This window comes from Meriones unguiculatus, chromosome 1 (assembly GCF_030254825.1).
Source record: "Meriones unguiculatus strain TT.TT164.6M chromosome 1, Bangor_MerUng_6.1, whole genome shotgun sequence".
Classification (NCBI taxonomy): domain Eukaryota; kingdom Metazoa; phylum Chordata; class Mammalia; order Rodentia; family Muridae; genus Meriones; species Meriones unguiculatus.
In genome coordinates, this window is record NC_083349.1 from 58,029,915 (window position 1) to 58,056,529 (window position 26,615).

The following is a 26,615-nucleotide window of genomic DNA, read 5'->3' on the forward strand; positions in this document are numbered from 1 at the left end:
TGCAACTTCCTGTTAATCTATACATCAAGAGACTAATCCTGTTATTGCATTTCTTGGGCATCCTTCCCGTTCGACACTTGATACTGGCATACACGAGGAGGCCATGAACATAAAATTTGTTCGTGAATACTTAACAAGAGAGGGCTCATCATCACCCTACGATTTCTCTACTGCACTGGTTTTCCATATTACATATACATTGGATCTTGCACAATCTGTTCCATAATGGTCCCATAATGCATTTCAATTTATTGATGAACACTGATAGCTTCACAAGGAATTGAACTAGAATAATTTGGAATTTTTTACAATATGAAAGGTTAGCTAGACTTGAGTCCAAAATTTTTCACAGATTCAGGACCAGCCACTAGAATATCTCTTAATTAGAAGTAAGAAGACAAGAGACAGAGGGGAAACGCTGGGAAAATTCCTGGCTCGAACGGGAAGCAATGGGCCTTGCGATTCGGAATTGCTGCCGGCCAGAGAGAGGAACGGCGGGGGCTGGGGGGGGTTGAAGAGGAGGAACAATCCGATGTAGGAGGCCACGCGTCACACCAAGCCTTCCCAGGACTACCGCGGAAACACACTTAAGCGTGTCCAGGGTAGTCACAGTGACCGTGCGTGGCCACCTCCATCCTCCCCTGGGGACCCCTCCCAGGCGGGTTCCTAGCATCCTCATCACCACCCCCGCCTCCGCCTCCAGCCCACGCGCGCAAGGGGAGCACACGTGGTGACCTGCCTGGGGCCGGCTCCCCGGCTCCAGCTCCTCCTCCCTCCAGCTCGCGCTGGGCTCGCTGCAGCATCACGTGCAACCGCGCCGGCTGCAGGATGGCGGCGGCGGCCGCGGCGGCAGCAGCGGTGGGTGTCAGGCTCCGGGACTGCTGCAGCCGGGGCGCCGTGCTCCTGCTCTTCTTCTCCCTGTCACCTCGGCCCCCGGCCGCCGCCGCCTGGCTGCTGGGTCTGCGGCCCGAAGACACCGCGGGAGGCCGAGTGTCCCTGGAGGGGGGCACCCTGCGCGCGGCCGAAGGCACCAGCTTCCTCCTGCGGGTCTACTTCCAGCCCGGGCCGGCGGCCCCCACCGCGCCCGCGCCCGCGCCCTCCCTGGCCCCGGGGGCGAACGGCACGGGCGACTGGGCCCCGCGGCTCGTGTTCATCGAGGAACCCCCCGGCGCGAGCGGCGCGGCGCCCAGCGCGGTCCCCACGCGCCCCCCAGGACCGCAGCGCTGCCGCGAGCAGAGCGACTGGGCGTCGGACGTGGAGGTCCTGGGGCCCCTGCGCCCCGGGGGCGTGGCGGGCTCGGCCCTGGTCCAGGTGCGGGTGCGGGAGCTGCGTAAGGGCGAGGCGGAGCGCGGCGGCGCGGGCGGCGGCGGGAAGCTCTTTTCGCTGTGCGCCTGGGACGGGCGCGCCTGGCACCACCACGGCGCCGCCGGCGGCTTCCTGCTGCGCGTCCGCCCGCGGCTCTACGGCCCGGGTGGGGACCTGCTGCCGCCCGCGTGGCTGCGAGCGCTCGGGGCGCTCCTGCTGCTGGCCCTGTCCGCCCTGTTCAGCGGCCTGCGCCTGAGCCTGCTCTCGCTGGACCCGGTGGAGTTACGGGTGCTGCGGAACAGTGGCTCGGCCGCCGAGCAGGAGCAGGCGCGCCGCGTGCAGGCCGTGCGCGGCAGGGGGACCCATCTGCTCTGCACCCTGCTCCTGGGCCAAGCCGGCGCCAATGCCGCGCTGGCCGGCTGGCTGTACGCCTCGCTGCCGCCGGGTCTCGGGGACCCCGGGGAGGACTACGGAGAGGCGGGGGTGCACTTCCCGTGGCTGCCGGCGCTCGTGTGCACCGGCGCCGTGTTCCTGGGAGCCGAGATCTGCCCCTACTCGGTGTGTTCGCGGCACGGGTTGGCCATCGCCTCGCACAGTGTGTGCCTGACCCGGCTCCTCATGGCGGCCGCCTTCCCGGTGTGCTACCCGCTGGGCCGCCTCCTGGACTGGGCTCTGCGCCAGGAGATCAGCACCTTCTACACGAGGGAGAAACTGCTGGAGACGCTGAGGGCGGCGGACCCTTACAGCGACCTGGTGAAGGAGGAGCTCAACATCATCCAGGGCGCCCTGGAGCTGCGCACCAAGGTGGTGGAGGAGGTGCTGACCCCCCTCGGGGACTGCTTCATGCTGCGCTCGGACGCCGTCCTCGACTTCGCCACTGTGTCCGAGATCCTTCGCAGCGGCTACACTCGCATCCCGGTGTACGAGGGCGACCAGAGGCACAACATTGTGGACATTCTGTTCGTCAAAGACTTGGCCTTCGTGGACCCGGACGACTGTACGCCGCTGCTCACAGTCACCCGCTTCTACAACAGGCCCCTGCACTGCGTCTTCAATGATACCCGGCTGGACACGGTGCTGGAGGAGTTTAAGAAGGGTGAGCAGTGGTCTTTATCCTTCCCCAGCTCCTACTCTCCTTCAGAGATAACTGCCCTTTCATAGCCAAGGGAGGCTTCAGGCACCCAAAGCAAGACCTCTGGTCTACAGAGCTAAAACTCCAGGAAGGCCTGCTATTGGCTCCCTGGATTTCTCATGCTTCTCCACCTTGCTGGCAGCTGGCTGAGCCCCAGGCCTCTTCCACTCTACCTGGCTCACAAGCTAAACCATATTTCTGATCCAGTCTCTCCCACCTGTAATTCTTTCTAGGGTCTGTCAAGAGTCAGGTATTGTGAGATTGGGCCTGGGAGAGGCTTGGGAGCCTACTGCATACCTCACCACCCTCTACAGGGTCCCATGTACATAGTCCCACAGCCCTTGCCTCAAACTCCTAGGCTGGAAGCTCACCGTTTCCAAAGAGAATGAACTCCGTTGCTGGACAGCTCCAGCTGCTGACAGTGTCTGCCATCCACGGGGCAGAAACAGAAGTCTCCAGAGCTTCCTAGCTCTGCCCCTTTGAGTGAGCTAGAATAAGCCCCAGGCCTCTTAGGCATTCTTCTCCATACTTAACTGACTAGCAGCTGTTCATCTGACACTCAAAATGGCCAGGTTAGGGATTCAAAGGTAGCCAAAGCAGTGGAGCGTTTGTCCTTCCAGCAGATCTTGCTTCTCACAGTAGGGTAGGGTAGGTGGGGACTTACTTCTTCAGAGTGAGGGCTCCTGAAAACTTGCACCCCGATGAACGGGTTTCTTTCAACACCATCGTCATCTCCCCACCCCTCCTAACCTCAAGCATGGGCCACAGCAAGCTATATGATGGTTGACTTCGTGTATGGGGTTTCTCTTTGGCTACTACTGCATTCTGGGCCTGAGTGCAAATTCACTCAAGAAAAATGAACCTGCATACTTTAGAGTCAGTCAGCCCTTTTGGCCTTGTGTTTGCCCTGCACCTTGGTTGCCGCATCTATCCCAGAACTGCGCCTGGTCTTTGTTTTTAATCAGATCTACTTCCAGGGGTCACCATTGAGAGGATTCAAAACACAGTCTCATGTTTCCCTCTCTTCCTTGCAGTTGGCTGAACCCCGGGCCTCTTCCACTCTGCTTGGCTCACTGGTTACCATATTCTGCAATTCATTCTCTCCCACTTGTAGTTGTGTCCCCAAGACCTACCAAGGCTTGAGTTTCTGCTGAAAGCAACCCGTTAGTTTGAGAAAGTATCTCACTGTCCTGTAGTGCCAGAAGACATTTTAAAAAAATATTTTATTTATTCTTTGGTTATTTTATATAATATATTTTTATCTTATTTACCCCCATTCTTCCTCTTAACTCCTCCTGGATCCACCCCATCTACCTACTCTTCCAACATCCTTTCTTTTCCCTCTTATCTACAAGAGCATGGTCAACCTACCTGAAAGAAAACTGATTCTTCCTGCCTCCAAAGCCATCAACTTGTCCATAGCTCCTCATGTTAATGGTGGGGTCTTGTGAACCCCCTCCTCTCCTCTCCATGCTTGAGTATTGACAGACTTGATCTTGTGCAGGCAACCGTCACTGTTGTGAGTTTATGAATGTAGTGGTCCTGTCATGTCCAGAAGACACTGTTTCGCTCTGGTCCTCCCCAAGCCCTGGCTTTTACAATGTGTCTGGCCCTCTTCTGAGATGGTCCATGAGCCCTGGAGCAGGTGATGATGTAGATGTCCCGCTGAGCACTCCTCTAACACTTAGTGTCTGTGCATTAAGCACCATCTACTGTGCAAAGAGACTTCTCTGAGAAGGTCTGAGAACTATGCTATTATATGGCTAGAGATACAAATTTAGAGGGCTGTTTGATATTAAATCCATTTAGCAGAATAATTACTGATAGGTTTTCTCTTTCCCACCAGGGCCTGTGAGCCCCCAACGATGGGTTCTTGGCCAGGTTTACAGTACCAGGCGTGTTTCCTCCTGTGAAGCAGGTCTTATATCCCATCAGGCAGCAGTGTGTTACCCCATAACATCCATGCCACTGTCGCAGCCATGGGTATGTCTTGCCACAAGTCATTATTTCATTGTCAGTAGTCTGCTACTGATGACTTTTTGTTTTCCCTCAAACGACCTACATACACCTTCCAATACTCTAAAAGTAACCTGCAAGGAAGCTTCCTAGTCAATACCAACTTGGTTCCCTCCATAACGTGTGACCAAGGTATATGGTGTCTTCGGCAATAGGTCTTAACATACATTTTTAGTGGGCAAGCAGAACAATAGTGAACAAGCAGAACAAGCCTGTAGTGTTTTGAGGGCTCTCTAGATTACCTCAAAGGGTGGTATTCCACTACATGTACTAGAATTTTATTTGACAGCCTCTGACCAGAAGACTTTTTTAATGAGGATTTTATGATTTTTTTTTTTCATTCGTCCTCTCAGTATCTCTTGACACACAGTTTTAGGTAACAGTCAAGGCAAGACTGCCTTCCGGAACTTAACAGTCTATGAGTATACAAGGTTAATGAGAGCTATATTTAGAAGCAAACTTTGTGTTCCAGGAACTTGTTCAAAATAGATGATATTGATTTAAAATGAGTCCATATGCAGAATTTCCAAGTTTGGTCTGAAACAAGTTTGTTCATATTCCATTAATAGGCTATTATTAGGTAGATCATTAAAGAGAAGCAGGCTGTGACAACAAGCACCAGGCCAATAACGATATTTCTGTGTCTTTTCAGCACCTTGACACTTCCTCAGAATGCCATCCTTGAACCCAAAGCATGAGTCTCACATGGGAGCTTATTGGTAATGCAGAATTTCATGACCTACTTTAAATCTCCTAGATGAAAATGTGCATTTTTAACAAGCCCTTGGGTGACTGGAGTTTATATTAGAGTTGGAAAGGAATTAAATACCCTCAGAGAACCTTTATCAACAGTACTTGCAGACCTACTTTGGGTAGGGGACAAGGAATCATTAACAAGGAGGTTCTATCAGGCTCTAAGCCATAACACGGTGGCCAATTTCTATGACTTATGTGTGTTAAGAGAAGCAAGCCAAGTTAAACTGCTTTTCTTTATATTTAAAAATAACTTTAAAGCTAGTCTTTAATAGCTCTTCCATTTCCCTCACTTCCTCGAATCTCAAGTAACTTAACCATCTAAACAAATCCCTTAGGAGGTAAAAGAGGAAAATGATTATATTAATAGGAGCAACAGTTGCCATTAATTGAGTGACAATTCTGCCAGGCACCACGCCAAGCCCTTTTTGTACTCAGAACAGCCCTCTTGGGTAGGTATTATTAACTCCATTTTGTGGCTAAAACAACTAAAGCTTAGATCGATAGCATGACTTACTCAACTTGCCATAGGTGATAACTGACTGAACTGTGATTGAACTAGGTCTGCAGATGCCCAAAGCCTGTTTCTCTGCTACTCCAGCTCCTGCTACTCTAACCCTGTCCCTCCAGCCTGGACTTTCTGATACCTAGCATGGTAGTAAAATCTGGCTTTTTTTTTTTTTTTCCTGACTTGCTGTCTATGGCTTTAGTCTCTTTGGGTTAGGAATACAGTTTTAATAACTGAATAACTACTAACAAGCATATTCTACCTTAGGGTTCTACCTACCTTATCTGATTCTACAGTTACAAGGACTGACCCTAAGGTCAATATGGCTATTGACCACTGAACCTAGATAACCCTGATTCAAATGTGGATCACATAACCCAAAGCTCTTGGTCTATATAGGATATTATCCCAGTACTTATTGGTTGCAAGTCTGTAAGGGTACGGAAGTGGTTTTTCTTCCCACAGGACTAAGTTCCTTGATGGCAGAGAGTGAGTCTCATTGCTTTTTCTCAGAACAAGCACAGAGAATACCATGTAATTATAAGTAAACATTGCATAAGTAGTCACAAATGGTAAATTTCATAGTTTTGTATTTGAATAAAGGTGAACCCAAAATAATTGAGGTTGTTCACTGACCACTGCAAATGCCTCTTTTTCCTCTAGTAGAGACAGCATGGTCTCTCCTGTGTGCTAAGATAGGAACTTCTCTTTCAGCATCCATCCTTATTGTATTAATCTCTGTCTTGGTGTGCTCCTTGGAAGCGGCCATACTCAAATACTATAGACCAGGTGGCCTAAGCAACAGAAATTCCTCTTCCCAGTGTAGTAGAGGGTAATAATACCACCTCAAGGTTCTGTCTTGCACAGTTCCTGGTACAAACTCTCTTCCTGACTTGCATCTGGCTGCCTCTTTCTGTGTCCCTACATGGCCTGTCCTTAGCGTGTGGAGAGCGAGAGAACTCTGGTCTCACCTTAGGAAAACACCAGTTACCAATATTGTGTCTAGACTCTTGAACTTACATGATTTATCCCACTGTTTCTTTCCTGTGGATTATTCAGTGATTTTATTCAACAAGTAATGACTGTGTGCCCAGGGTGTAGACACAGCAGAGAACACTGCCAATGTGACCCCTTGTCTGTACAGAAGCTTCGGTCTAGTAGAAGAGGCAGACATTACACAAACGAAGATTACATTCAGAGCACAAGAATGGCGCCAGATACTAGCTTGGTACTGGTTCTGACCAAATTACTTACTGATGTCTGCCTCACTAGCTGTACCACTAAGATGATAGTAGTATTAATTCATAAGGCTGTTGAGCGTTATAAGACAACTGCATTGTGATACTTATTTATCACCTCTAACAAGTGCTAAGTGTTCTCTCTGGTCAGCTATTGCTCATTTGTGAAAATGTCTCCTCAGAAGTTATGCTTCTTCAAATCATTGTCTCCCTCCACTCTGTCCTCTCTAGTGTCACTAAAATAACCTCCGGGTTTTAAATCTTCTGCTTAAAACCCTTCAGCAGCCTCTACCATTCAAAGGGTACAGTCTAGGCAGAGATGGGGCTGTCAGTCCCCTGTGACCTGCTGCTGTCTGACCGCAGCACTCCCCACTCCCTGCCACAGCTTTAGGTACCCGTGGCCTTGAACTCCATGTCAGCACACTGCTGTGTCTTTTCTTTCCCCTTTCTCATACTGTATGAGAATATGATGGGCTGAAGATACACGCTCTGACTATCCCATACCATCTCCCTCTTCAATCCTCAGGTTAGGGGCCACCGTTTCTGAAATCTCTCTTGAAAACCTCACTCAGTTGTATACAAACTCGTTGTTCTATCTGTCTATTTATGTGTGATTGTGCGTACATGTGTGCATGTGTGTGAAGGTGAGAGGACAAATTTGGATATCATACCTCAAGAACACTGCTGACCACCTTATTTTGAGGACAGTCTCTCTCACTGGCCTGGAGCTTGCCCATTAAGCTAGGCTAGCTGATGGGTGAGCCCAGGAGCTCCACCTGCCTCTGCTTCTGCCTTTGCCTCCCCAGCTCTGGAACTATTGGGCCACCGTACTTAGTGTTTTATGTGGGCCTAGCTGTTTAAGTAGGTCCTTGGGGTAGACTTGAGGTCATCATGCCTACAAGGCAAGAATTTTACCCCCTGAGCTGCCTCCTCGGCTCATCGTATGTATTGTTAAATGCATTATATTAACTCAGAATCTTCCTGTGCTGGCCTTCTGAATTCTGGGATTACAGGCATCCACCACCATCTGCTTAGAACATCATAAATGTTTTCTGAAAGGCTGAATGGAGTACCGAGAAGCTAATATAATGTAATAGATAAGTTTTGCAGAGCTCTAGTAAATGAATCTTTAATTGTCTTTAACCTAATAGCTTTGGACTATAGAGCAGGGCATATTAAACTTTAAATAGAAGAGGAAAAAAACTGCCTGTATTGTTTTTCTATCTCTTTAGAAACAACTGTTACAATTATTTCTAGTATTCAAAATGCTGTTCTAAGACAAGGTGATGCATGCCTGCAGTCCCTCAGAAATAGAGGCAGAAGGACCCCATGTTCTAGGCCTTTAGACTACACAGACCAAGTATATGAAGTACAAAAATCTACTCCCAGAAGCCAAGAGCCTGGTGCCAAGAATGATACTCCTCTTTGCAAGCTGGAAATCAGGCTAACTAATCTTTGCCCCACAACTTCCAATAACACTACAATTCATGAATCATAGCTTAACGTATAAATATATGTATAGGACAACCCTATACAAAAACCATTAAGATAAAATGCTATAACAGAAATGTAAAGAAGCAAAAGGAACACAGAAGACCGAGCAACTGATTAAATGGCATATTTTGCTTTTATCAAGTCATACTGAAGTTTATAGATTTCTTTCTATATAATCTAATCTTATATAGAAAAATTAGATATAAAGCAACAGAAAAAGGTATGAAAACATCTGAAAAGAATCCCATTAGCATGAAATAACTTTTTAAAAGATTTACTTTTATTTTATGTATATGTGTGTTTGTGTGCTCATCTGTAGGTGCGCCATGTGTGTATAGATGCCCACAGAGGTCAGAAGAGGGTATCAGATACCCTGGAACTGGAAGGAACAGGCTGTTACGAGCAAACCAATATGAGTGCTGGGAATGGAGCCCAGGTTCTCTACAAGAACACACACCCTTAAATACTGCTTTCTCCAGCCTCTCAGGAAATAATTCATACTATTATATTAAATACATAACTGCATATAATCACAGCCTTAAGTTTTTAAAAATAGAATAAAAGGAGAAAACAGGATTCTGCTATGATCTTCTCTCTGATGTTCTAGAATAATCCCTAGAGTGATATATTATCCCTAGAGTCCCATATATTATTTTTACTACAGTTTTCTCAAGGTTGAGCACTGTAATATGGGAAGCCTACTTTATAATATGGACCCTTTGAGGTTTCTTTTACTTAACATCGTTTTACTCCCTAGTAGACTGTTTTGAGAGAAAAGTAACCTTGTGTAGACACAGAAAATGAATGAAACTGTATTCTGGAGCCAAAGCCCTATGGGCTTTATAGCATTGATGATTAACTTTGTTAAATGGCATATTGCCAAATAGTAGCATGCGCTTTGCAGCTCACCTGTACCTATGATTGCTCTCCACCTGCAGACTAGCATGGCTATAAAATAGCCTAATGCTGGCTTATGCATAGTCTTTGCTCATCCATTGGTCCATTTAAACATGTTTGCTGAACTCTAAAGCCAGACACTTTACTCTGCTTTGAGAATACAGCGGTAACAGTCCACTTATGGGACTGCAAGGCACCCTCGTCAATCCTGGGTATCTCTTCAAGGGGTCTTCATCTAAAGTATTCCCAACCATCAAGAAAATGCTCTTGCCCCACTTATAGACTGCAATCTTTTCACTAATTAATAAGTCAGCGTTTTACTTCATACCCCACATTCTGATGTGATATATTTCAGTAGGAAAAAAATATCATTCCACTGGTTAATTCCATAGAAGCCTGTCAAAACATTAATGCTTTCATTGGTAACACAGAGTTACAACATCAAAATATACTAGTTAAGATTAAATGTAAGGTGTTATTAAATGTGTTACATTGCTAAATAATTAGTGAGCTTTAGAATGAACTGTGAATCTTTGAATCAGCAGAACAAACAGTAGACAAAGTGGAATCTGGCATACACAGGGAAAAAAATGAAGGGAAAGAAGAAAAATGAAAATAACTATGATGACAAAATTGTAGGTATAATTTTCTTTCTTTAGTATTTTTCAGTGTGGTCGTTATAATGTTTTTTGTGATATTCCATTCCCTGCCCTTTCCATTCCTCAACCTAGCCTGTCAAAAGAAAAAGATAATAACATAATCAGAGCCAAAAGGATCATTAAAGAAGCTGAGTGAGATTCCAATTCCTAGTGCTTTCTTTTTTTAGATTTAGCCTTCCTTTCCAGGCCATGCCAGCTGTCATTATCAGGCCATCTTTTTATCTAATCTAAATCCCACAGGCTGCAATTAAATTCCGTGTCTTTTTATCATCTCTCTGGAATTCTCTCTTAGTTAAGATACTGTGTATTGTAGCGTACCCCATTTCCATGTCTTAACCCTCCAGATGGTATGTGGCCTGCTTCTAGCTTCTTTCAAGCCTTTGGGTTTCTCCAAGGAGGCTCTGCATGCTCTCCCGGTACTCTCCAGGGCTGGCTTACCTCTTAGGAACCTGGAATCTTCAGTCCTCTTATTTTCTGGTCTGGTTCCTTATCAAACTGATTCTTTCCCATTCTTTCCTGTCTAGCTTCCATGTTTCAATGGGGCTTTGCCCTGTTTGGGATATGGTAACCAGGTAAAGACCATTGTGGGCTTTTGGGGGCCTGCAGTTAAGCAGAGAAAAGAACACTAGCTGACAATTACAAAATGACATGTTATTTGAACATCCTCAGCTGGTGTGTGGGTAAAGTAGATTCCTTATGCTCTAAATATTTGAACCGAACCCTAAAAAACAGGAAAGAGTTTATCTCAGCAAGACATCCCCAGAAGAGAGCAGCAAATGTGCAAAGGCTCTGAGGATGAGAAGGGGTTAGCAACATCCAAGGTTGCTTCTGGGCTGTGTTCCACCCAGTCGGGAAACCAACCAACCTTCCCTCTGCTTCCCTGTGGCTGTCAACACTAGGCAGCTCAGTTCTATACTATTTCCGACAGCACAGCCAGACAGATGCATATGTAAATGTGGAAACACAAAGGGAGAAGAGCCTTCCTACGAAGGATGGGAAGAGGCAGCCGGGTACAGGCAAGGGTATCTGTGAGTGAAGAGAGAAAGGAGCAGTAAGTCCTTGAGTGATCTGAGAAAATTTCTCCGAGGAAGTACAATTTTAACTTGGCCTTAAAAGAAAAACTGTGATCAGCGATTATGAAAGAAAAGGGCATTCCAGCTGAGGCAGGAGTCTGAGCTAGAAAAAGAAAGGCAGAACAGAGCCGACAATACATCTTCATGCTGCTGAAGCAAGTCCCATAGAGGCCTGAGTTTCTTCTACCATAGTCGGAAACTAGGAAAAATGAAGTGTTTGTCAAACATAATTTTTATTCCTCACGAATGCCAAAACAGCATGTTTTTTTCATTTTGATGGTGATAGTTCTAAAATTGCTTGTACCCACTATTGCCTCAACTAATGATCCCTAAATATAACTTCATCTTTTTCTTGATGATGCAGGATCATGATGATGAGAACATAGTTATTTTGCACTGCACTCTAACCAGCTCTCTGTCTGCTCTTCACGTTTCTCTCTGTCCTCTGATTGTCAACTGTTATTTCTCCATGAGTTCGTCTCAGACAAATCCTGCTCTGCCCTGCCCTGCTCCTGGCGGAAAAACTCCTGCTCTGTCCATCATCTCAGAGCCTCTGTTCAACCGAAAACCCAAGTAAACATGTGTGCTATAAAACCATCTGCCTCAGATGCAGTAAGCTTTGGAAAGTGCTGGTTAAAGAAGAGGTGGATTAGATTTTGACTGGGGGCCTCAGGTTCAGGCTGACAGAGTCACCTAGAGTAGTTCCTTTTGGAGCAACTCTAAGCAATTCAGAGTCAGACCTCCAGATAACGAGCTTCTACCCTGCTATTTTTGCAGTGTTGCTTAGCAAGCCAAATTGCCAACTGGCTTTGATTCTAGTGACTAACAACTGGTTTTTTTTTCATGCCCTGGTGATGTTGGTTGCCATGGTGCTCTGGATGACACAGTTGGCTTTTTTTTATAATTATCTTTTAGTAGCTTAACAGATTTTGGGAAGGGAGTAATAAGGTGTTGATTATTATTTCTCTAGAGCAAGACGGTGACTTCAAAATGTGGCTGCAGTTCCTTGTTATTTTTAACCAGAAAAAAAATGAGGGTTATTTCTTCAATCAATGTGGTGGCTGGTGTAGGATTCGTGGGGGAATATATTTGTGTTCTCTTCCAGACTTGTTAGAAGATGAATGTATAGAAATGATAACCTCTTGTACAGTAGGTCATCCTTATCTCATCCCGGTGGGTGCTACAATATTGATAAAAACACTAGGAGCTCAGAGCTCTTCGTTAACATAGAGGCTGTAATTGTTGGCACAGTTAAACTTGTAGGGTTGGTAAGATGTCTCAGCATGTAAAGGTGCCCGCCACCAAATCTGATGGTCTGAGTTCCTCCACCTGAGTAGATCTCTAGGAGGATGAGAGCCAACTCCTGCACATTATCCTTTGACTTCTGTACTAATAACTTAACCATGGTACATGCACACCTATGCCTCCCCTCCCCCAACCAATCCATCATCCAATCAAAAACATTCTTAAATACATATAATCAAAAAGAGGAACCCTGTAAAATTAAACTGTCCTTGTCACCTGAGATATAACAGTATTTTGGAAAGAAATTTAGAAAAAGAACTTTGATCCCAATTTATAACTTTTAAACTGCATTTATTTCAGGTCTTGGAGACTAGGTTTTAGTGCCTTGGCCAGACTGACCTTAAACTCCCTTCCTCAGCCTCCTATGTGCTGGAATTTACAGGCATGCACAACCATGCCTTGCCAACCTTTAATTTTAAGATAGCAAGACTAAAGCCTGGAAACAAAATAATTTTTAAAAAAAATAGCAATGATAACCCCTCTTAGTTGCAAATTCTTTACATTTGTAAAATATCTTTTCAAAACAGAAACTTGGTGTTGCTCACTCTGACCATGAAGTCGGTGTTTTTTAAAATCTCTCCATTATGTGTGTAAGGCATGTGGTGCCTGTCAATCAAGTGTCCAGGGTTAAACTTAGGGTTAGTCTGGGCCAGTTTTTCTCATACTCAAATGCATGTAAGAACCACCTAGGGAGCTTAGTGAAATGTAGATTCTAATGAGGACTAGGGCCCTGAGCTTTGGAAGCATGAAGCGGGTTTCCAGATGCTGCCAGGTTTTTTTTTTTTTTTAAACACTTAAATATTTAATTCCAAATGGCATAAACATAGTGGCTCTAGGTTTTCTTTGCAGCCAGTCTTCTGAGCCAAGGACCACATATTAAGTAGCAAGTGTCAGGAACACTAGCCCTCGAACCTTAATGTATGTAAGAATCTTCTGTAGAGGTCATCTTTTTAAACTGTCTAGATTCCTACCTCAACCCCAAGATTACGATTCTGTGCATCAGAAGTGGGGTCCCAGAGTAAGCACCCAGGCAGTGTTCATGAGGAACTTTCACAGCGGTAGCAAGTCACAGAGCGCTGTCTACCAAATGAATGAAAGATGCTTCAGGGATGCCAGAGGGAGCATATCAGAAAGAAGCCTCTATGTTTTCCAAAGTGAAGGTCATGAGTGCAGCAGAGACCATAAGATGATCTCTGCTTTCCTTTGTCCTCTGTTACCAAGCAATATATTCTCCTCTTAGCCTCTATTTTCAGTAATGAAGTGTCATGAGCTATTTTTGAAACAAGGAGGAATCAGATCAATTATTGGCTGTTTTCTCTCAGCAGAGGAAGTATGCTAACAAGGTCTGTGAAAGCCCTCTGAAAGCCATGTCGAAACCATCTATTGCACAGGACCCTATATTGTTCAAGCCCTTGAAGGATATGCCAACTTCTTCCAATACAAACATGTAAGGATGTAACATTTCTTTAATTGTCCAACTTTCAGTCTCTTTAAAGCCGGGCTTCCAGCCTCAGCTGTGTTGAATTCCAGGGCAAGAGAAGTCTGTGTTGGCATCACAGAAGCTGTCTTGTGCACTGTAGGACACTTGACCTCATCCTTGGCTTCTGCTCACTAAGTATGAACCCCAAGTTGTAAAAACCAACTTGTCTCCAGGAATTTCCAGATGTTATGCAGGGATAGGGAAAATGCAAAACCACCCCCAGTTGATAACCGGTCTTGAAGTATTCTGCCTTAATATGCAGTTAAACCATCAAAGAGATCTGCCTTGCGATGCCAGGTGATGGTAGAAACTTATACAAAGAATTACCAATACCCAGCATTAGGAGCACAAATTGAGTTCTGGAGCAACAAAGAAGACTAGCTGACTTACAGTGGAGGGGAATTTAATTAACCTCAGACATGTCAAGAGCCTACTAGTGGAACACCTCAGGCCTGTCTCAGAGGTGATTGGTACAAAGGCCACAGAAGATGCTTCCTAAACCCAGCTTTAACATTCACCAGAAGTATCATAACTATCCTGTGTCATGTGAAAGAATGTCTTACCTAGCTTGTGGCTACAACCATTCTTTGTAAATTCAGAAAGTTCTTCTCTTTCCTGTGATGAGTTGGCATCTTAAATTAGATGCACTGAAAGGGCCTAGGCTTTGCTCAGCATCTTGGCATTTTCCTCCCTTCTTCACAGGTGTCACACAATAGCTATGGTGACAGAAATCTTTCCCCTAAATTGGTGTTTTAGCCTGTATTAAAATAACCTAAAAGCCTATTGAGCCACGGATCACTGCAATGAGCCCCCAGAGATTCTGGCTCAAGGGGTCTGGGGTAGCCCCTGATAACTTATTTCCCTGGTTCAGTGACACTGGTACTGCCGGTCCAGAAACCAAACTCTGAACATGGTTTCTATAAAGAAAAATTATAGTTTTCAACTTTGCAAGCATAGAATCACCTGGGGAGATATTCTGAGCATTGACGCCATGACTACCCCAAACCACTCTTTTGAAGGTGAGCAGCACTGAAGCTAGGAAAGCTGGGTGTGGGATCCCATGTGTAGAATGTGTTTTAATGCTTCTGGAGTAATTCTAACACAGAGCCAAAAGTGAAAGCCATTGAATTAGGTGAAAGAGTTCAAAGCACTGGGAGCAAACAGATCTTAGCTGTGGTACTAGTTAATAAAAAGAAGATAGGCCACCATAAATCCCACCTAATCCTAGAGAAGTGTGGGTTAAGCTCCTTCAAATTCATTAAAGCTTCAACAGAACCGCCCTGTTGCTGTGCTCCAAGCTACAGTCAACTGTAGGTGACTGTGGTCTACTTCATGTCCTTAGGATAAGGGTTGTGCAACATTGGATCTAGAGGCTGTAAATGAGAGGAAGGAGGCTTTCGAGAAACAAATCTCTGGATAAAGGAGCTCGGAGCTTCTAAAACTCAAGAATAAACAAGGCTACTGAGCGAGCCATAGGATAGGGGTAGGCTTCTGCAGTGTCTAGATACCAGGTTCAAATCAGACCCCAGGGAATGTATGGTTACCACTTTAGAAGTAGGATACCAGTGAGCCCAGAGTAAAACATAGTTTTTATAACTCAGAGACAAATACAGACTTTGTTTGAAGAAAGTCCATTGGAGAGGCAGGCAGGTCTCTGTGAATTTGAGACCAGTGTGGTCTAGAGGGTGAATGCCAGGCCAGGGCTACCTAGTGAGACCCTGCCTCACAAACAAACAAACAAACAAAAAAAGGAGGAGGAGGAGAAGGAGTGAAGGGGGAGAAGAAGAGGGTGGAGATTAGAATAGGTCAGATTGGATTAGATTGGATTGGATTGGCAGGGCTACGGAGATGGCTCTGTCAGGGAAGTTCCTGCCACTAAACAGAAAGGCCTGAATTTTTATCTCCATCACCCAAATGAAAAGCTGTGTGTACCTGTGGCAGAAACAAGAGGATTCCTGAGGCTCACTGACCAGACAGTCTTACTAAATTGATGACAAGCTCAGTGAGAGACCTTGTCTTAAAAGAATAAGGTGGACAAGAACAGAGGAAGATGCTCAGTATTGACCTCTGGCCTCCATAAGCATGCATATATACAGATGCGCACGCGTGTACACACACACAGAGCAGGGGGAAGGGAGAGGCATGCATTAGCATAAAACCTTTATGCTTCCTTACCTTTCAACTCGGCCTAGAGGTTTTCCATCCATGTCATGGTTGTATGCTCAAGGGACATGTGAAAAAATGCCCCAAATGTAGTAACTGGCATTGGAGCGCTCTCTGTGTGAAGAATTACCTCCTGCCTCTGATGTACCATAAGCCCGTGGACTTAGCTGACTTAAAGACTGTTACATGGGCTATTTTTAGAACTGGAAGGGGTAATTGTGCCAGGCGCTTTGCTTTGAACATGGCAAAGAGCGGTACACTCAGCTCAAGCTGCTCCATCACAGCTGTAGCTCGGCCTGCCTTTGCTTTTGTGCATGTGTTGTCTTATTAGCAGTCACGATTCTAAAAGAACACTGCCTGCCCCAGGAATATGGCCACCACGTGAGAAGGGACTATTTAATGAAAGTTGAAAGGGGAGTTAACTTGTTAAAGAATATACATAGGACACATATGTTTCAGTGGGTTCCAAAGCAAACTGGGGCCTATAAAATTATTTCTTGCTCCTTGGGAAACTTGTGTAGTTCCCAATAATATCTCACCCATTCCAAGCTCTTCTGTACCATCTAGAGAGCCTCCTGACAAACTGGAAAGCTCTATATAATTGTAATCATCATTAAGTTAAACTGTCTGACAGATGCCCCACTTCTCTACAAAGTTGGGGACAAATGGAAAGGAATGGGCTTGTGATATGAAGACATTTGATAGTCCCTAGTCAGTAGAGGGGTGGCTCAGCGGGTCAGTCTAAATTCATGGAATCTCATGGGGAAGCAGAACACAAAGGAGTTCCGTCAACAGAGTAACATAGCAGGGAACATAAATGAATATGGAGGAATAGAAACAAAATTTACGTTTCCTGTTTAACATTGCAACCTTGAGGAGAGGGGCTCCTGAAGGCCCCACCCCTGCTGAGTAGCTATTGGTAGTGGTAGTGCCTCCAGTCTCCTGTGGCCTTACGTGTGTCCACTTTTAGTCACCACATCCTAGAACACAATGTGACAAGGTGCTGCCGACCGCACTCACTGGCACAATTCTCCAGCTCCAAACCACTGCTGCTCTTTCCTTTCAACACATTTCTCTTAAGAAGCTGTTTCTGCCTCCCACCTTCATGTGGTTTGTAGCTTTGAAGCTTACTAGCTTCCTGTTCTTTGAGCCATGAGTTATTGGAGCTTTTTATTCCACTGGCTTTATTCAAAATAAATTTTCATAAAGACATAATTCACATGTCATAAAATTCACTCTTTTAAATGTGTAATTTGTGTTTTTAGTGTACTCACAGAACTGTGCAAACATCACTGCCATCCAATTCCAGAAAAATTCCTGAGCCCAGTAGCAACCCATTTTCTTCTTTCCATCATTTCCAGCAGCCACTAATCTATCTTCTTCCTCTGTACATTTGCCTACTTTGGAAATCTCTCATGAATGGAATCATACAGCAGGTAGCCATGTGTGCCTGGCTTCTTAGACTTGCCGTGTCTTCCAGGCTCATCTGCATTACTTTATTCCTTTTCATGGCCAGACAATAGTCCATTGTATAGACTTACCACATTTTATTTGTTGGGAAATGGGTTGTTGATACTTTTAGGCTTTCATTAACAATGTTGGCCATACATTTCCTCTATACAGGGGTGGAGTTGCTGGGCCAGGTGATAACTTATCTTTACTATTTTGAAGAACTTCCAGAGCACTACAGCAGTGATAGAGGAGCCGTTTTCCATAGCTTCTCCAACACTTGTGATTTTTTTTTCCTTATATCCATCCTAGGAGATACATAGTGATAGTCCATTCCATTTTATTTGAATTTCCCTAATGATTATGTGTGTTCAGCATTTTTCACATGCTTATTGATCAATATATATCTTCCTTAGAGAAGCACCTATTCAAGCCATTTGTCTCTTTTGAAACTGAGTTGTCTTTTCATGAGATGTAGTATTTCTTCATATAATCTAGAGACAGGCCATTGTAAAAAGATGTATGTCTCATGCTTGGCACCTAGAGAGTGAATATGGTAAACAGTGGCTTCTGTAATAAATAATAATAATAATAACCATTGTCCTGACTGTAAATGAGACGTATTCACAGAGTACTATGGCAGGAAAAAAGGGGGTGAGTAACTTTTGCATATCTACAGATTGGCTTCACATGAGACCAGCTACCACACTCCTTCCCAGGGCCTAGGAAAAAAAGGGAATGCTGGGATAGGGTCCTGAAAGGCCAACTTTTGTAAGAGAAGGAAGGAGCGTAGGTGTGTTTGCCATGGAAACAACTGGTTGTCTCCCTGTTGTGTTAGGTCAGATGGGGCTTTAGGATTGCCATTCCGTGTTTCTGATCCCAGTCTGTCCCTAAGAAAGGCTGCTTCCTTTGTTTGTCTGTCAATTTCTACTGCTGTGAAGGGAAATTCTTACCTTTTATTAGTGCATATTAACTGTACAAAATGATGGGCTTCGTTGTAACTTTTCACATATACACATTACATACCACGATCATATCCACACCCTGAAGGGTATCTCCGAGGCTGCTTGTAAAAAGGGATCTCCGTGTTTCTAAATGGACTGCATAGGTACTGGGTCTCGGTATCTCGATTAGCACATAAGTAAACCTTAAAATTCCCTTGTGATACTCAAATTGACCTTATAAGGCACAGAACCTTTTTTTCTTTTTAATATATCTTTGTTGGGGTAGGTGTGCTACCTTCTTGTGCATGAGTCCTGTGCCTTGTGTGTAGAGATGGGAGGACAGCTTTTAGTGTCCACAATGTAGTGGTTACTTTAAAACAATTAACTTTCTTCGAGTATTTGGTTCTAGCATATGCACCAACCACATTAACTATGGAAAGTGTGGCTGTGATGTATGCATTCTGTGCTCCATAGCACAGAAGACATTCAGTTACAGCAAACAATTTTAAGAAACTGGTTTCCCTAGATTTTCCATGATGTTAATCATCTGTTTTGTCATCTGCTGGTACATGTTAGCAGAAAAGTGAGAACAGGTGCCATAAGTTTAAGAAAAATGTGTTGGAAAAAAAATTTTTAATCATAAGTTGTATACATTCTAACAATTAGCATAATCTAATTTAAGCTACAAAATTCTTCCGTCCAATTGGGGAGGATACAGTTGTTTCACGGGTTCCCAGGATGACTTTCTAGAGCACCGAGGGAGGGTTAAAATATTAATTTAAACCTATAGTATACTATCAAAAATTAAAGGTTTTGGTAACATCTGTCATACCAGCTATATAGTTTAATTTGGTCTCCAGCATCAGTTTCTCAGATACTTACCAGCTGCTGGGTAGGTGAAAGAACCTGTTTAAAGATGTGACCCTTCGTCCGGAAGGAGCTCACAGTTCCACTAGTGTAGGACACATGAGTCACCAGTTACAAAAAGCAGAAAGCTGCAATGGCACCAAAGGCTTTAGAACCCAAGGTAGCAGGAGATCGGTTCTGATTCAGAACGGGGTCAGGCTGGGAGGGCTTCTCCTGAAGCTGTAGCCTGAAGGGCCACCAGAGAGGGGGTAGGGAAAGGCCACACTGTGAGCTATTAGAAACTTAGGAAGTGGAGTTTATCTAGAATGCCCAGAGGACAGACTGCTGGCTGCATGGGCAGAGGAAGGGCTACAGGGTACAGTCTTGGTGCTACCAAACAAACTGAGTTTGGACTTGACTCTGTAAGCACTGTGTTAGTTAGCTAGTTACCTGTAGTTAGTTAGTTACCTATATTTGTTCCTTTTCCTGTTGCTACAACTTACAGAAGGACCGAGTTTCCTCCGGCTCGAAGTTCCAGGTTATATATATGTCCACCACGAGAAGTCATGGCCGAAGTAGTTGAGTGCAGCTAGCCACCTTGGATCCTTAGTTGGGAAGCAGAAAGTGCCAAACACTGGTGCCTGGCTCCCTGTCGCTGTCACTGGTCACCACTATGCACCTATCTATATGGACCTAGACAATCTCTCACCAGCACATCCAGAGGTTTATGCTTGTGTTTCGGGTGATTCTAGACCCTGTCAAGGTGACAGTCAATACTAACCATTACATGGAAAGTTCTTGACCATGACCATGGCATGGCTAGAAGTGTAGAAGTAGATCAAAATTTAGGTAGAAGGAGGGGAAATTTTAGAGACCATTCAGAGGATATTAAAAAAAAAAAAAATACTGTCTTTCAAATTTCACTTCCATTTAAAAATCCCAAGGAGTATCTGTATCTTTAAATTTTGATAGCTGTGATGGTTAATCCCAACTGCCACCCTGAAGAAATCTGGAATCACCTGGGAGATGGGCCTGTAGGCTACCTGTGAGGGCTTATCTTCATTGGGTTGATGGGAGTCGGAAGACTCGCCTATGGGCAGCACCATTCCCCAGACTGGGAAGAGTGAGCTGAACTCAGGCGGTCATCTTTCTCTGCTTCTTGGCCAAGGATACAGCGGTCCTCAAAGTTGTTCTGTTATGACCCTCGCCTTGGTGGGCTGGAACCTCAAACTGTGAGCCGAAATGAGGCCTCTCTCCCTGAAGCTGTTTTTGTCAGGTGTCTTAGACAGCTACAGGAAAATTAAATGGTAGCTAATCCTACTTCGGAAAACTGACTGCCCTTCTCTATTCATGAATGATACCTTTAACAATAAACAAGCAAAAGCGGCTTTGGGTGGGGCTTTTTTTTTTTTTTTAAACTAACTCATCTGAGTCAGTTATTTCTCCTTATAAATGTCTTACAGCCAGGAAGGAAGAACCACTCGGCTTTGCATTTTGGAAATAGGACCAGGAAATATTATATTATATATAAGTCTATATTATAAAAGAAAACAGATGGACCTGAAGGAGGGCTATTAGAAAATACTTCAGCCAGGCCTAATGGCAAAGGTTCATAACCCCAGCTTCTCAGAAAACAGGAACATCACAAGTTCAAGGCCAGCCTGGGTAACCTTGGGAGACCTTGACGCAAAATAAAACACTTTGGAATTTTGTTGTTTGTTTTGGTTTGGTTTTTGAGGGTTTTTTTCGGGGGGAGGTGTTCTTAGGTTGAATTTCTAGGAGAAAAGAGGGGAAGGGAAAGGAAGAGAAGGCCTCAGGTTAGGGCTGAATTCAGTTACTCAGCTTCGGTCCAGCTCTGCCACTTTCAGGCTCATCCCTAACTGTAATGTGGCTACTCACCGCCAGGGCTCTTTAGAGGATTAAATTACCCGACATGTGTCAGGAGTTCCAAATAGTGTCTGGCATACAGTAGGAGCTCGATAAATGTTAGCAGTTGTTAAGTTGTTGGGCACTAAAAACAGAACATCCGCAATGTTAGTCAGAATGTTCATCTCTGGGACAAGTCTCTGCTGGAAACACCTTAAACAAGGATTTCTTTGGTTCTGGCTTCATCCTGTCCCGTGGGGAGCAGCTCACATCATGGCAGCCAGGAAGCAGAGAGAGAATGATTGTGGATACAAGCTTTCTCCTTTTGTCTCTTACATCCCGTCTGGGCTGAAGCACGTTAATGGTGCCACAGGCACCCGGAGTGGATCTTCCTTCTGTTAATCCTTCCTGGAAATGCCTCATAGATACACCCAGAAGTGTGCTTTAATGGCCTCCTAGAGACCTCAGTCCAACCAAGCTGATAATCAAGGTGACCATCACATCTGCCTGTGCTGCATTACAGTTTACAAAACCTGTCTACCTATCCACCAGCTGCTTGGCCAGTTCACGGGCACCCGTGATTCTAGTTATATTACTGCTAACAAGTCACCCCCAAAACAGAGAGAGAAAAACAATCCCCCTTTTATTACACTAATGGCCTCTATGAACCAGGCCCTAAGGAAGGTACAACAGGATGACTTTTCTCTGCTTTACAGTATTCAGGCCACCACTAGAGAAGACGAGAAAGGCTGGGTCAGCTGAGACCATAGCAGCCATTTTCGAGTGGCCTCGGGGTAGTTGGTAGACTTCTCCCAGGGTTCTACAGCAGAGGGTATGGCCTTTCATCACCCAGGCTCGGGAGTATCAGGACAGACATCTCCTAAGCTGGACTGGTTCAAGTGGTCACAAGCCCACCCAGGGTCTGGTGCAGACCCTGGCCACACCCCTCCCTGGAGGCAGTTCCAGGAATTCGGCGGCCTTGTTTTTGAATCACCACACTTTTCTAGTTCCTGATTCCACGTGAGAGATAGCAACTCTCACCTGAGCGCCGAGGCTAAATAATTTGCCCAGAGGCATTAACTGGTATGACTAAAGCAGGGAAACTGGCTTCTGATCTAACTCTTCTCCAGTCTTGCTCTTTCCATTAGGTTATTGAGTCTCCTTCAGCTAAAACATGCTTGTTAATGTGTGAAAAGTTCAAAGAAAAAAAAAAGATGTTACCGAGTATGTATATGTTGGATAGCTTCCCTAAAAAGAAACATAGATACGGAAGGTTTTCAGAAGCAAGGAGAAGCGGGTGGGGTGAGGAAGGATGGAGAGAGTGTGGGGAGCAGGTGCTGAGCTGTGGTAGCTGGTGCTGCTTCTAATGGCTCAGACCACAGGGCAGGGTTAAGCATGTACTTCACGCAGGTAGTACCCACGGGCCTGATTCAAGACACTACCAAGGCTGAGGTGGCACACCTGCCTGTTCCCTTGACCTGACCATTGTATATTGTGCAAATGTTTTCAAATGTCACATTGTACTCTATAAATGTGTCCAGCCTATATGCAAACTAGAGTTACAAAACATAATCGAGTGTCACGTGGATATGCTATGACCAACAACAGACTGTGTAGAATGGTCTTCTCATAAAATGGTCACCTAGTGATGTCAGAACCATCTTAGTTGGCATAATTGCTGTCTTAGTTAGGGTTTCTATTGCTATGACGAAACACCATGACCAAGCTGGAGAGGAAAGGGTTTATTTGGCTCACATATCACATTCCATTGTGGGAAGCCAGGCAGGAACTCAAACAGGACAGGCACCTGGAAGCAGGAGCTGATGCAAAGGCCATGGAGGGGTGCTGCTTACTGGGTTGCTTCCCATGGTTTGCTCAACCTACTTTCTTACAGAACCCAAGGCCATCAGCCCAGAGACAGCACCAACCACAATCACTAATTAAGAAAACGTCCTACAGGCTTGTCTACAGTGCTACCGTATAGAGAGACATTTTCTCAGTTAAGGCTTCCTCCTCTAAACTGGGCACGGTGGCACACACCTGTGATCCCAGCGCTCAGGAGGCAGAAGCAGGTAGATCTCTGGGAGTTCAAGGCCAGCCTGATCTACAAAAGTAAGTCCAGGACAGCCAAAGCTACACAGAGAAACCATGTCTTTGAAAAAAATGGGGGGGGGGGGGCTCTCTCCTCTCTGGTGACTCTAATTTGTGTCAGACTGACAGAAAACTAACCAGCACGCATATACACTGTAACACTCACACAGTGAAACTGCCTAATAGCTCAGGTCTGAGAACCTACCCCTAACACTGAGCAACACAGGAATGCATTTCTTGTGAGTATCAGGCTTCCATTAGTAAGAGCTTACACACAAATTTCCTATTTTCATTCAGACAATCCTGATTTTGGTCAGACAGAAACTCTGTATCCTGTTTTGTTTTGTTGTTTTGTTTTGTTTTGTTTTGTTTTTACGAACAGAATTCTCTGGAAATGATCCAGATGCTTAACTGTGGCTTCCTTTGCTCTCCAGGAAAATCTCACCTGGCTATTGTGCAGAGAGTGAACAATGAGGGTGAAGGAGACCCTTTCTACGAGGTGATGGGCATTGTCACACTGGAGGACATCATAGAAGAGATTATCAAGTCAGAGATCCTGGATGAGACCGACCTCTACAGTAAGTGTGTCTCAGGGTCGTCCGACTCTCCTGTGAGACTCCCAGGAAGGCATCTGTTTGATTGACAACATGAAGGGGTGTCAAGGCAAGTCTGTGCACTGCTGTGTGTCATTCGCCCCCACCCAGGCAGGATACCCTGGTCAAATCATCCTGAGTCACTGGGAACATGCTGGTGATGTGTTAGCAGAAGGGAACTTTCCAGAACACAATCAGAACTGGGAAAAGGTAGCCTGGCCTTCAAATGGACTAAGGAAAATACAGTGTGCCCAAGAGGAGGCCCAGGAGCCTCTCTGCTTCTTTTTTGGTGTGTCCCTGCATTGTTCCCATGTTGGTTCTTTGTCTCCCTAGAGGCACAGCCCAGATCCTCCTTGAACTCCTCTCACACCCAACCACCAGTGAGCAATGAACACTGTCGTGGCATTGCCCCTTGCCCAAGCCAAAAACTTCAATGCCCCTTCTTGGATACTGTTCTTGTCCCTCCTGCCTTTTAGCAGCCCAACCAAATTGCCCTTTCTCTTTCCTGGGTCCTGGATCAAATCCCCATGTGGCTCCTGTTCCTGCTTCTCCCTGGGCTCTTCCTCTCCCCACAACCCTCAAGAACAACATGCACTCCTCTTTGCAGACAGTGAAAGCTTTTGGCCCAGGAGCTTTATCAAAGCTGTGCTTGCCAGCAATACACAGGCTTGCTTTGTCTACGGAATCAGAATGTTATCTAAATCCACAGGAGTCCCTGGCCAGGAAATGTTTCCTCCTCAGAGTTTCATCTCCTAGATAGCCATCCCCTTCCCTTCCCAGGGGTAGCTCATTTGAGATGAGCACCCTCAGTTTGCCAGAACAATCTTCCAGAAGCTGCTTCCTCCCAGAAGACAGCTTTGATACCATATGGCAGTGATACCTTTGGGCCAAGAAGAGATCACATCTAAAACATGGGCCAGCCCTTACTGAAAACGAGCTGAATGTCATAGCACCCTCCCTTCGGGGACCTGGTAATGCTGTACTGAGCATTTGCAAATAAGACGGAGCTCAGAAAGGACCTCTCTCATTCCAGGCTCCCTTTTCTGCCCACCATCCTTGCTCTGAAATTCCCAGTTATCTCTAAATGGAAAGACTACTCTAAAGTGTTAGTGGCTGGTGGAAGGCTACTGGGGTATTGGTTTAAATAACACTAATGCTTCAAATCCCCACTGTTAAAATCAGAGTAATAAAGGGAGAGATTATAGGAATATCACTACACGGAAAGGCTAATGACATGCTGACAGACACATAAGCAAATACGTCAAATAAATCAGACAGCCTCTCACTAGTGAGAGCAGAGAAAATGGGTCCTAAATCTCTACTTGATGCTCATTTTCTAGGTGCACCTCTTTCTAGAGGAGAGGGCCAGGGGGTCCCAAACAGATGCCTAAGAGCCATGAAAAAACAGAGTTGCCTAGAATACCGTGCTTCTTCTCACATGACTGTGACTTTTTACACACTCTGGATACCTGGGTTGGAATCTTCTAATCTTCTCAAACAGAGCAAAAGTAGTGTTGAGATGGGAGCCAGGTACCTGCAAAGGCCCAGTGTCAAAGGCAAGCCCACAAGAGCTGTGTAGATGGGAGAAAAATCCAAAGGTCTGAAAGAAGCAAGCTCCAAAAGAAGAGGGTGGGGGGCAAGGAAGCTTGATTATAGGGACCTGGGGGCCTGGTTTCTGGCTGTAAGGACACATCCCTTTGGTTTCTAGTGTGTCAGGTCCATTTGTGCTACAAGCCTCTGCAGCCCTGTTGTTTTCCAGGCCACATTTGAAGAGAAGACACATCACTTTCCCCTCCCCTCAGTGCAGATGAGGCGTGTTAGCACTTTAAACCTTTTTTCAACACTCAGGGAAAGCAAGAGAAGTGATCAAAAGAAACACTTCCCCCACTTGAAAAATTACATGTATATGTGTGTGTATACACATATGCCTGTATATATGTATATAAATGTGTAACTATACATGTGTATACTATGAAGATTTTTCCTTCTAAAAAGCAAGTAAGAAGTAAATAGGAGAAAGCAAGTTTCTCAGTGAATAGATACATGACCAGTGTACAGGCTCTGAGATGCCAGGCTCTGCCTGAGTCCTCATCTGGAGAATCTGCCTTTTTAGAAATTATATACCCATTCTTACTCCTTTTCCTTTATTTTCCCTTGTATTTCTCATGATTATTTCTCCAGAAGGTCTGAGGGGAAGCAGGAGAATTATGAGTGGGAAGAAAGTGGCATACCTTAAGTGCCACTCAGAGTGTGGCTTAAATTCACAGAAAAGACACAAGGTGAACCCAGCTCCAGGGGATGGAAGAGGGCACAGGGAGAAACCAAACCCCCTAAACTCAAAAATACCAGCAGCTCATGTTTGTATGACTTTGTATAAACACTGTCATGCATAGTTGCTTGTTGGAGTCTCACAATAACTGCATAGGTAGAAAAGCTATTAAATATAATAGCTCTCTTGTATGGATTAAAACAATCAGAAACTATGATGCATGTTGTTTTAAAAACAAAATCCCAAATGTTCGATTTTACCAATAAAGACTCGGGAGCCAGATATTGGGGTGAAAGCCTGCTATCTCAGAAAGGCAGAGAAAGCACCCAGCTGACCTTCCTACTCACTGGTGAAAATCACCTTCTCCATGCTGCCTTAAAAATCCTTCAACTCAGTGTCCCTCCCTCCAGTATTTACTTAGTTCACTCCCTGTCACCTGGTTGCTTGCCTTGCCTCTTGACCTATAGTTGACTTTATTTAGCTCTTGTTTACAGAAGCTCTTGGATTAAAGGTGTGTACTAGGGCTGAGCCATA

At 45.1% G+C, this 26,615-nt stretch overlaps 1 protein-coding gene across 2 annotated transcripts in view; it reads left to right on the forward strand.

The window, feature by feature from the left end:
* Positions 1-518: 518 nt before the first annotated feature.
* Positions 519-26,615, forward strand: part of Cnnm1 (cyclin and CBS domain divalent metal cation transport mediator 1) — a 54,406-nt gene continuing 28,309 nt past the window's right edge. Inside the window, exons 1-2 of one of the 2 annotated variants that reach the window (XM_021644651.2) lie at positions 519-2,401; positions 23,654-23,797. In XM_021644651.2, the coding sequence (XP_021500326.1) occupies positions 829-2,401; positions 23,654-23,797 (1,717 nt within the window). In that variant the 5' untranslated portion in view covers positions 519-828. The remainder of the gene's footprint in view (positions 2,402-23,653; positions 23,798-26,615) is intronic. The other variant, XM_021644649.2, reaches the window with a different exon arrangement.